General features: G+C 42.7%; 1 protein-coding gene across 1 annotated transcript in view; it reads right to left on the bottom strand.

Annotated features, from left to right (window-relative positions):
- Positions 1–12,481, bottom strand: part of CERS5 (ceramide synthase 5) — a 38,715-nt gene that overhangs the window by 13,921 nt on the left and 12,313 nt on the right. The window contains exons 2-6 of the mRNA XM_054012805.1: positions 7,850–7,955; positions 4,783–4,913; positions 1,780–1,837; positions 1,210–1,260; positions 62–154 (exon numbers count right to left, since the gene is read on the bottom strand). Of these exons, the coding sequence (XP_053868780.1) occupies positions 62–154; positions 1,210–1,260; positions 1,780–1,837; positions 4,783–4,913; positions 7,850–7,955 (439 nt within the window). The remainder of the gene's footprint in view (positions 1–61; positions 155–1,209; positions 1,261–1,779; positions 1,838–4,782; positions 4,914–7,849; positions 7,956–12,481) is intronic.

A 12,481-nucleotide genomic window follows, 5' to 3' on the forward strand; every position in this document is an offset into this window, starting at 1 on the left:
ACATAATTACTCCGTTAGCCCTGTCTGTTCATGTGTTTAGTGAAATTCTGGCTTCTCTTACCTTCCGTTTAATGTCTGTAAACTGAGAAAACATGAGAGACCAATAGAAGGCCAGCTCCATGATATAATAATAGTAAAGACTGGATGTTAGGGGCTGGAAAAAACACAAAACAGAACACTTGATTAAAAGGCAAAGTACTCCAAAATTTGCATTAAAAGACTTTTCCCCCAACCCCTAACAACCAACCCACCTCTCCTGTGGCCCCAGCCTTCTGGAGGAGTGGAGGTGTGTGTGTGGGGGGTAAGTTAAAGGTCCCAAATTTAAGCTTTGTAAAAAACAGGTTTAATCAACAGAAGTCTATGGTTTAGATTTATTTTTAAAGGAATAAAATTCCCTTTCAGTGTTTGCAACCTAAGAGCTGTGGCCTCCTGTTGGAGTAGAGGAACAAGGAGGGGAACCTGATTGGCTGTCTACAATTATCTGAGCTGAATGAAGGGCAAAAAGAAAACTGCAATTAATGGTGATGGATATAATTACATTTGTAAAATTGCTCTACTTTTAATAATCTAGGTACCAGATAGGGAAATTTGTTTTAAAATATGAGCTGGTGATTAGTCCAGTTTGATGAACCAGTGTCTACACCATGAAAAATACCACATCACAACTACCCCCTTGTGAGCAGTCTGAGCTCAAAGGCCAAGAACTGCATGGGCCAGGGAAGAACTTTGCCCCCACACTCAGAGGTGAAATTTCCTGAGCAGAGCAGTAACTCATGGACTAGAAGTTTACCTTGTTGCAGCCTGTACTGCATCTGCTCTATGGGCAGTGAGAGGCATTTAGATCTCACAAATTTAATGTGACACCATTCACATGGAACAACATTGGAGACATGCAAAGGGATCAGTTCTCAAAACTGAGGGACTTCAGAAAATAGGAGCATCACACATAAGAACATAAAAACAGCCAAACTAGGTCAGACCAAAAGTCCATCTAGCCCAATGACCTGTCTTCCAACAGTGGCCAATGCCAGGTGCCCCAGAGTGAATGAACAGAACAGGGAATCATCAAGTGATCCATCCCCATCGCCCATTCCCAGCTTCTGACAAACAGAGGCTAGGAATGCCATCCCTGTCCATCCTGGCTAATAGCCATTGATGGACCTATCCTCCATGAATTAGTAAATATATATATATATACACATATCTTACTTGAAAAGGGTAGTTGTACCAGCATTGTCGTGTGTCCCAAAACCAGGGTGACTAGAGTGAAAAGAAGAGATTATCCTACTAGCATTTTTCTCCCCATATGCTCTGGTTTTGGCCAATTAAATCACTCCATCCCTACCACAATACTATTTCAAAGGTCTTCAACCTTGCTTCTTTGGTCCAAGCTACATTTATTCTGGGGTTTCACAGAGATGAAAGCCATTTTTTTTGCATGCAATCACATAAAAATTCAAAGTGGAAATGTAGAGCTTTGCAGAGCTCTGTGCAAAGACAGTCCAGAGAGATGGATCTATGTCCTTGCAAGTGAGAAAACAGAGTCTGCTTAAGAGTGGACAGGCCCATCCTGTTTTGGCATCAGAGAAGAGAGTCATCTAGCATTTCTGACAGCCTTTCCTGTTTTGTGAAGGCATGACTCTAAATTAAAATACACAAGGGTCCTGACTAGGAAGCATAAGGAAGATCTAAGGCCACTGAACTCTTGCTATTTTAGTCCCATATTATGTCACTCAGAGCAAGCAGAGAAAGAAAAAAAACCACACAAACTGAACTTACCGACCAGATAAATTTGAGTCCATAAGAAAATATACTTAAATAAAACGTAAACCTCCACCTGTGAATGGAAATGAGAAAAGGGAAAACATTCAGCGTTTGAAGTTAAATGAGCATTGTATGGTTAATGTTTGTGTAGCAAAAACTGGAATAATTATACATGGAACCGAATTTGGCAGTTACAGGAGTGGAGTTTTCACCCACTACTGTGTAATTCTCCATACATAACAAATTGACTGATATTGCCCTTTGGAATATCTGTCCATCAAAATAAAAATATTAAACAGCATAGCTCCAAAAAAGTCTACAGATTGGTATGTATTTCCAAGACAAGGTTAATGCCAAGTTATATATCTCAGTATGTACATATGCTAAGGCAGCAACTCTGAAAAAACCATTGTGATCTAGTGCAATATATATGACAATACCCTGGACAAACCTTATGGAATTGGAGATTAACATTATTGAATTAAGTTCAATACTTTGGGGTCCACTGTATTTAAAATGAAATTGTGTGTGTGTTATTGTGGAATTGTATGCAACTTCTCTAGGGGACTGACTAATCCTAACCCTTCCCAGAGATTGTAACTTCAGACACTTCCTGGGACAATGTGTGTGATGTGGAATTGTACAGACACAGCCTTTGAGGCTTCACCCTGAGGGAAGGGACCTTCTGTCTGATGATCCCTTGTTATAGGAGGACAGGTCAAAGACCCAATCTGGATTCTCCAGGGACCAACAGACAAAACACAGATTTTTCAATAAGGAGCCTGAATTGAACCTCACTCAGGGCCTTCCTTGTGATCCAAAAACTGGACAGGACCTCTGGGAGCTAGGAAAGGGTTGGAAGCACTTGGCCTACTAAGGCCCCATAAGACTAAGTGCTAGTTCTGAGCTAAAGCTGTTATGAACTTAGGAACATGAGAGAGCCCTTTGGGGTCTGAAGGATTCACCTGCCAGACGCCATGTTAGAGCCAGTTGGGATGATCTCTGGTAAGCTTATTAGCATGACTGTAGATACTTCTATTGATTTTAATGTTTTCTCTGTAGTGCTTTTAACATAAGAATTAAATAGACCTGCAGAGGAAGTCCTGTGTGGTAACTTATAACTGTCTGCAATTACACTGTGTATCAACTCTAAAGGGAGAAGCTAAGCGGGCCTGCTTAGGCTGGAAAAAAAAACACAGTGAAGGCAGGGAACTCTTCAGCCTGGAAATATTCTGGTCAAGGAGGTGACAGATGAGGATCTCCACCCAAGAAAGGCAATGGCTAGAGGGCCAGAAGCCTGACAGTGGGTGCCACTGCTGGACAACCAAGGGGAAATACAGGTGCAGTTGCCCTGAAATGTGACAGTAGGCACATAGCAGATGCCCTAGTACACATAACATGTTTCAAACTACACTTGCAAGCCAATTAAGACAGATATAGTCCTTCTCCCATTCCTATTTGTTCATCTTATCGGGTGCCTCTAAGTATATAAAGCTTTACTTGCAGGGGGAGGAGGGGGAATGTTGGGTAAGAATTACATGAGGATATTAAGGAAGTGATTGGGAAAGAGAAACCACCACAGAAGGAGCAGGGAAAGGTGTTCAGAAACTACAGCAATGGGGGGATCATGTAAGTACCTAGACCAGATGTCGGCAACCTTTGGCACGCGGCCCATCAGGGTAATCCGCTGGCGGGCCGCGAGACATTTTGTTTACGTTGACTGTCCGCAGGCATGGCCCCCCGCAGCTCCCAGGGACCTCGGTTTGCCATTCCTGGGCAATGGGAGCTACGGGAAGTGGCGCAAGCTGCAAGGACATGCTGGCTGCTGCTGCCCGCAGCTCCCATTGGCCGGGAACAGTGAACCACAGCCACTGGGAGCTGCGGGGAGCCGTGCCTGCGGACAGTCAACGTAAACAAAATGTCTCGCGGCCCGCCAGCGGATTACCCTGATGGGCCGCGTGCCGAAGGCTGCTGACCCCTGACCTAGACAGAAAGAAGCAAAGAGCAAGATAATGAACTGAAATGAGAATGAGATGGAACAAGAATCCAGAAAGTGTCCATACAACATGTGCCATTGCCTAAGCCATGAAGTTAGTTCAGGAAAGGGTCTTGTCTAGGAAATCAGACTGTCCAGACAGCTCACCCTTGTCTTGAGGGGAGTTACTCAGTTGAATACACAAGGTAAAGCGTTACCATCTGCATGAGAGATATGGTCCACTATGCAAACCTCTCTTAGAAAGGGATCATTGGCCATTGAGACCATAAATATTCCCGTAGAGCTGTCCTGGTCTCTCATGGCACACATATCAATTGATATAACAGCATGCTAAAAGCCAGTCTAATTTTCTCTCTATTGGTCTGGGTGGAAACTTGTTAGGTTGGCATTTTTCTCCCTGTGATGGAGTGAACCCCCATCACCTGTGAGAAAGAGTTAAAGGCCAGTTAGGCACAGTCACTCCACCTGGGCACTAATTAGTTACTTCTCAGCAAGAGAGGGTTGGACTAAAGAAGGATCAGGTGATAAGACCTGGGTGACTGTTCAGTTATCAATAGGCGGAGAGGATTCAGTCTAGAGAGAAGCTGCAGAGAGCAGACAGGAAAGGGGAATCCTGGGAAATGCTGAAGGGCCAGAGACTGCGGGAGGCTCGTGTACTTGATACCAGAGCCAAGTAAAGGCAGTGGAACTCCAGGAAAAGTTGAGCACAGGGCCCACAGGCTGGGGGGTTTTTTGGACTTTGAACTACAGTTGGACATTTTGTTCGCCTGAAAGGAGGCTGACCTTGCTGCTTCTCAGACGGAAGACTGAGTGGCATCCAAAGACAGACAACCTGCAGGGGACACCAGGGACAAAAACCCATGCAACATTGTATCCTGACAAGGAGATGCGTGCACATCTTTACACTTCCCATAGCACCAGAAGATACCAAATTACATTAAAAATTCAAAAATTTCAGTTAAAATACAACACACAACTGGAGCTTGAATTGAGGCCATATTTTGGGCTCAGCACAAACCTACATGCTCTCACAAAACTTAGTGAGGATGGTGGGTTTGTCCTGGTTCCTACGATGGCGAAACCAGCGCTGGATCTTTCGAACATCCCAGTCTAGCTGCTTTGACAAACCTTCTAACCTTCTTCCATCTGGACACTGAGAAGAAATAAAACAAAAGTCAGACATTTCTTCTGCCTCACCAATCTTCCACAGAGACTTCTTTCTCTCCCAAATCTTCTGTCTGAGACACTTCCCCTCTAAACCTGACCTTTGTCACAAAATTGAGATGTAGAGACAGAGAATGAAAAATCATGCTAGGAAAGACGTAATCTGCTAAAAATTCAATTTTAGAAGGAGAAATCTGTTGAACTCTAACCAGTAAAAAATAATTATTATATTCACGTTTAGCCTTCACACACATTACCCACCATAACAAGAATTCAGATACTTTTAAATAATGTAAGTGAGTTCAACGTTTCCTCCCCTATTTCTCCTCCAATTCTCCCAACACCAACAAAGAACAGTAGCACTGATACACAGGAAACTATTTACCAGCTAACTAGCATTCCACAGTATAGTACATAGGGAATTTTTAGCAAGCTGGTCTGGTCTATCAGCAGAAATCTGCATAAAAGCTTGAGCATTCCACTGATATGAATAGTCAGAGTTGAATCCCCCTAGGGTAGCAGGAGTGCATAGTCATGACATGACAACGTCTCTTGATTTGAATTAAGGGCTCAGATTTGGCCAATCTTAAGTGTTTATGAATTCCATAGGCATAATACACAGATGTTGACATTTCTGTAGATTGCTGTTTGTAACTTCACAAATATAACAGAATTCTCTCATAGGTACAATATGATACTTAATAGCCCAATCTCTGACTGGGGTCTTCACTGGTATAGATTTTGTTTTTTTAAATAGTGACATGAGTTAGTATAGAAGAGCAGACAAAATGAACTAAACCTTTACAAGTGACCACTGCTGAGGTAGGTCAAGTTAGTTTTAGTCCTTTTAATAAGCTCTGCCAGGGAATTGCTACAACTGAAAGAAGCTAAACAGGTTTCACAACTTACGTTTACCTACAAAACCGGACTGATATGCAGAGTGCTGAACTAGCCAGGAGGGCCACCGCACATTGTTCAATATAATTTAAATGACAGAAAAATCTTTGCTCTAAGGGTGAAGTGCTAGAACCACTGCCACCTTCCCGCAATTCCATCACACCCATTTTCTCTTTCATGTAGGCTTTAGGGGCTTGGGCTACCTGGAAAGGATGTTTCTGCATTGGTAGTGCAGATGCCCTCATCTAAAAGGAAAAGTCATAAGGCTTGTTTTATAGAACACTAGTTTCAGAAGAGGTGGTAAATTTTTTCCACATCAATGTCATCCTCTATGCTGATTCCTCAGATCTAAGCCAATAGCAAGTAAGTAGCTATAGTAGTCCAGGCAAATGAAGTTTTGTTTAAGTTCTGAACAGCGCAGTCCCCGCTCTTGGGTGCGTGTTTCATTTTCAACATTACTTTCAAAGACACTGATACACGAGCTTCCTCCCCAACACTGGTAAACCACAAATCTCCTTCTACTTATCTGCAACTCAGGCTGCATAACAGACCACATTAAGCTCCAATGAGACTAGCTTTTACTGGGGACACTAACATCTTCCATTGCACTCACTAAGAGGATTCTCTCTCAGAACACCTGGCAATGTTACCATATCTGAATATAGAAGTCTCTGTTTTATTTCCTTACACGGGAGTCTGGGAGTTTAACAGTCAGTATTCAAGAAATTATGGACAACCTGCAGGATTCAGTCATTCAATAGTGAAACAGTATAACAGGCAGATATTCAAATGAAAGAGTGATTCTATGATTCCTCTCAGCCACAGGACTGGAAGTGACCTTGAGAGGTCATCTAGTCCAGTCTCCTGCACTCGTGGCAGGACTACATATTATCTAGACCATTCCTGACAGGTGTTGGCCTAACCTGCTCTTAAAAATCTCCAATGATAGAGATTCTACAACAAATTCCCTAGGCAATTTATTCCAGCGCTTAACCAAGCTGACAGTTAAGAAGTTTTTCCTAATGCCCTACCTAACCCACCCTTGCTGCAATTTAAGCCCATTGCTTCTTGTCCTATCCTCAGAGGTTAAGAACAAAAATTTTTCTCCCTCCTCCTTGTAACAACTTTTATGTACTTGAAAACTGTTATGTCCCCCCTTGGTCTTCTCTTTTCCAGGCTAAACAAACCTATTTTTTTCCTATCTTCCCTCATAGGTCATGAGGTCTAGACCTTTAATCATTTTTGTTGCTCTTCTCTGGATTCACTCCAATTTGTCCACATCATTCCTGAAACGTGGTGTACAAAACTGGACACACTATTCCAGTTGAGGCCTAATCAGCGCAGGGTAGAGTGGAACAATTATTTCTCGTGTCTTGCTTACAACACTCTTGCTAATACATCCCAGAATGATGTTTGCCTTTTTTGCAACAGAATAACCAGAAGTAAATCTACTGCCAACATTCAATAGTCTATCCCTCAACGGGACTCTTCTGTTAGCATTTATTATTGAACTGCTTTCTTTCTACAACTAGATTTCTGTAGTGATAAGCTATCCAAGTCTGCAGAAGTAATCTGAAGAAGGCATCTGTGGGACTGACCAGCAAGACCAGCACAAGAATGGTCCCCAAGGAAGAGAGTGGTAACTTCTAAGGAGAGAGTGAAAAATACAGGGGAATCTCTTAGTGAATATTGGAAATTTGAGAGTTACACTCTGTACAGAAATTCAGGGGCCTGAAAGAACTCACGTTCTCACTTTGTTCACTTCAAACCACTCTTCTGCTTGCAATACTGTGGCTCAAGCACAGACAGAACTAAAGTCACTGCAGGAAACAGGAAAGGAGGTGGACATATGTGAACTAAAGCAAGGAGCAAAAGTTACTAAGAGAAACCGGTATTTTTTGTACACAAATTCCAATCAGAGAGTTATGTGAGCTGCAAAGTGTATTTCCCTAAGGCGACAAAAGAAAAAAGAGGCCCAGTTCTCATTTATGTGCCTGAACCTCTCACAGAACCTGAAGAGTGGCTTACCTTAGTGATGGATGTAAACACTTTCTCTAGAATTGCATTGGGCTGAGCTCTGTGAGGTCCATTGTCTTGAATGCCAAGCTTTATGGCACATGGTTTGGCAATAAACCTGAAAGTCCAAAAGGAAGAGTCCAATTAAAATAAGAAATTAATTCCCCTTCTCTGTGACTAAATTATCTTGGCTCTGAATGGTCACAAATAGTCCAAATACCCCAAACACACTTTTCAAGAGATGCACCCCTTTTGCCCAATGCAACCTTTTTCAAGCTGGTATTTTATAATCACCGGCCCCAGGATTTCCTTCTGCCAATGCCAAGAAACAGAGTAATGCAGTGAGAACACATGGGGCAGAGGGTTACGGGACAGTCTCTTTGGTGAGTTTGTATTATAGCATTTTTATCCCTGTCAGCAGAGGGTTTTAGTGCTTATGAGAGATGCTAGATGGAGCCCTGCAGACCGAGGTTTGCTGTATATTCACAGAACTAGTGCAGCTGCAGCAGGACAAGCTTCCTCACTAATGTTTCTCACCTGCAATCTGGAAGAAGCACCTCTAGAAATGGAGGGAGCAGACAACTTATTTGAACCAGAGTTTTTTTATTTAAATTTTAGAGTTTGAAATGCTTCTGAATGGCTACATAATTGTAACATATGGGACAAGTGTTAGAGAATTTGAGAGTACTCCTTAAGGAAGAAGAGGATAAAGATGGCCTTGTGATTAAGACATAGGATTGGGAATTGGGAAGCCTGGTTTCTATTCCCAGCTCTGCCAAACTGCCTCATTTCCCCAGCTCTGCCTGCCATGGATGTAGTGAGGCTCGAATTAAAGTTTGTAAAGAGCCTGGAGTCCAGTGAATAAAGGTATACATCACCACCATTTTAAAACCAACACCCAATAATCCATAACTCTCTAAAACAGAAGCCACATAATCCTGGAAAATGATAGGAAGAAAGAAATGGAAGAAGTTGCTCGTAAAGTCTGGGGTAGAAGTATATACCTAAAAGGTCATGAAGAGAGGGAGAGGCATGTAGTTAATCTTGAAAACTTGAGTAGGTCCCTCACAACTCTGAGCACTCTCCTTTCCGTTGCTGTGACACTCTGAAAAGCACCTTCTGGTCTGCAAGAGGAGTGCAGACACATTACTTTTTCAGATGAAGATGCTGCAATTGGTGCCCAAAGAAGCAAGGCATCCTTCAGAACATCATTCTTGTAGGATATTATTATGTAGACTCTGACCAAAATATGCATGCATCAATATAGTGCCTGCCAGCACAGGCCTCCAAGTACTTTACAGACACTACTGAATTTAACCTCTCCTCTCCCCCCTCCCGCCCCCATGCAGGGGTATTGTCCCAGTTCAATTAATATCCACTTCAGTTCTGGTCTATTTAATACCACCCTCCCTCTAGGGACAAGATTTCCAGTTTAGAGGTGGTCTTGCTCCAGAGGAAAAAAGGATGACTGAGAAGAGTCTTAAACAATCCCAGAGAGAGCTTGTCATAAACAGGGAAGAGTACTGTATTAATTTCAGGTTGTTCCTGTCCAATGTGGAGATTCCAATCAACCAAAATAATTTAGTTTTATTGATAGATAAGAGGTTTTATTTCTAACATATGACAACAGGTCACCAAGTGTAAACAAAAAACAGGGTTTCTTCATTACTTAAATGGTAACTTCTAACAGGGCGGACCTGACAACAGTCTTCAAATATGTTAGGCTTTTATAAAGAGGACTAATCAATTGTTCTTCATGTCCACTGAAGGTAAGATGAGAAGTAAAGGGCTTAACCAGCAGAAAGGGAGATTTAGGTTAGATATTAGGAAAAGCTTTCTAACTATCTATAAGGGTAGTTAAGCTCTGGAATAGGCTTCCAAGGAAGGTTGTGGAATCCCCATCACTGAAGGTTTTTAAGAGCACATTGGACACACACTTCTCAGGGATGGTTCTAGAGTTACTTGATCCTGACTCAGAGCAAGAGGCTAGATTTGATGACTTCTCGAGGTCCCTTCCAGTTTTATTTTCTGTGATCTTTCCCGTTCTTCTCCATACACTGCTCTAGAGAAAGTCAGCTTGAAAACATGCATTGAAACTCCGCAGATAATCTGGAGAAGATTCTGAACTATCACAGTAAATGGAACAATGGCTTTCGCAACAGGAAGAGGGGTTATTCATGACTCTCCCTTTCAGCTCAAGCACCAGGAAAAAGTAAACAGTCCCTGAGCCTCTGCTGCTTCCTGGCTGGAAGAGGTATGTAGAATTGTCACTGAATTAAAGAACTCTAGATATGGGCGCTAAAAGGTTGCTCCCTCCCTACAGTCTAAGAGTCTCTGCAGAGTCTAAGGAGAGTTGACTATTAATAAACACTGCCCCTATTTTATAAATAAAGCCTAAAATGCAGTATTTCCTCTGGTCCAGAGATTATGACGATGCTCATTTTTTACCCAGATAAACAGATAATAAAAACCCTAAGCAAAAACAGAGCGCAATAAAAACACCAATGTAAATATTCAAATTAATTGAATGGGGCAAATTCTTAAGTGATGTTGAAGCCATAGGGTACCGTTTCACTGCAGAGTTAACTCACGTGTAGATAACAAGTGAGACCAGCAACACTGCTAAATAAAACTCAAGTGGCACAGTGACTGTATTGGCAGATGACACGCTGTGCTGACTTAAGTTGTACTCTGTACCCCGATGGGTCAGCAAACTAGTTAAAAGCATCACCATACTCAGGTTAAGGGTTTTTGTACGTTGATAAGATTCAAGTTGGGGGCAACACTAATTATAACTAGAGTTAACATGACAGTGAAGACAAACCCTGGCATGCACTACAATCCTCATCATTGTCGACACCAGCTGAGCTACTAAATACGAACATTAGGCCTGGTCTATGCTTAGAAGTTAGGTTGACATAGCTATAATGCTCAGAGGTGTGGAAAATTCACCCCGAGCAAAATCATGCCAACCTCCCCCTGCTGCAGAATGCTTCTGTTGACCTAGTTACCACCATTCAGGGAGGTGGAATTTGTGCAGCGCTGCAAAAACCCCTTCCATCATTGTATGAAGAGTCTACACTATGGCGCCACTGCAGTGCCATTGTAGCACTCATAGCATAGACATTGCCTTAGTCAGTGTATGTCACTCACAAAGGAGGGCCTGAAAAACAAAAGCTCACATAGGTGTGAATGTCTAAGTGCTGAAGCCTTTGTAGTGCCATTACTTTTGAAAATACCTGGGCCTTGTCTACACTGGCAAGTTTCTGTGCAGTAAAGCAGCTTTCTGCAGTGCAACTCCTGAGCTGTACACACTGCCAAGCCACTTAGTGCGCAGAAACTGTGCAGTAAAAAAAACCACCCCAATGAGAGGCGTACAGCTTTCTGTGCCGGGGCTACAGCGCCGCAGTGCCACTGTAGACACCCTGGTCAATTGCAGTGCTGCGATTGGCCTCCAGGAGGTATCCCACCTTGTCAGCATTTGGGGAGAGAAGGCTGTCCAATCCCAGCTGCGCTCCAGCCATAGGAATTATGATACCTACAGACAGATTTCACGATGCATGACAGAAAGGAGCCATGACTGGGACACACTGCAGTGCAGGGTCAAAGTAAGGAGCTGTGGAACGCCTACCACAAGGCATGGGAGGCAAACCGCCGCTCCACTGCTGCGCCCACGAGCTGCTGGTTCTACAAAGAACTGGACATGATACTCAGTGGTGACCACACCTCCAGTTGAAAGGTCACTGTGGATACTTCGGTGACCCAGAACTGATTCCTGTGGTACCTCACTCATTATGCCCTTTCAGCATGACTGTGAACTACTGATAACTACTCTCTGGAAAAGATTTTCCAACCAGTTATGCACCCACCTTATAGTAGCTCCATCTAGGTTGTATTTCCCTAGTTTGTTTATGAGAAGGTCATGCGAGACAGTATCGAAAGCCTTACTAAAGTCAAGATATACCACATCTACCGCTTCCCCCCATCCACAAGGCTTGTTACCCTGTCAAAGAAAGCTATCAGGTTGGTTTGACACAATTTGTTCTTGACAAATCCAAGCTGACTGTTACTTATCACCTTATTATCTTCTTGGTGTTTGCAAATTGATTGCTTAATTATTTGCTCCATTATCTTTCCAGGTACAGAACTGACTGGCCTGTAATTCCCCGGGTTGTCCTTCTTTCCCTTTTTATAGATGGGCACTAGATTTGCCCTTTTCCAGGCTTCTGGAATGTCTCCTGTCTTCTATGACTTTTCAAAGACAATTGCTAATGACTCAAATATCTCCTCAGTCAGCTCCTTGAGTATTCTAGGATGGAACAAAACAAACAGCAACAGCTGCATTAGGGCAAATACATGCCATTTGTATTTGCCCAGTTTAGAATGGCTCCAGCAGAGCAGTCATGATCTATATCAAATTCTTATGGAAAAACAATGTTTCCTGCTGGAACATACCAACCTTTTGATCTGATCATCCTCAGCTGTCCTCTTCAATGGGATGAAGAGATGTTAGACAAATAACGAGCTAGTTACAACTGTGGCTATATAGCATATACATGGAACCTTAAGATCTCAAGTGTTTTTATTTCATTTTGTGGTATGTTACCTGCAGATCTTTGACTAGAACTAAGCCAAAGCTAAGGT

The sequence above is a fragment of the Malaclemys terrapin genome, chromosome 23, assembly GCF_027887155.1.
Source record: "Malaclemys terrapin pileata isolate rMalTer1 chromosome 23, rMalTer1.hap1, whole genome shotgun sequence".
In the NCBI taxonomy this organism is placed as follows: Eukaryota; Metazoa; Chordata; order Testudines; family Emydidae; genus Malaclemys; species Malaclemys terrapin.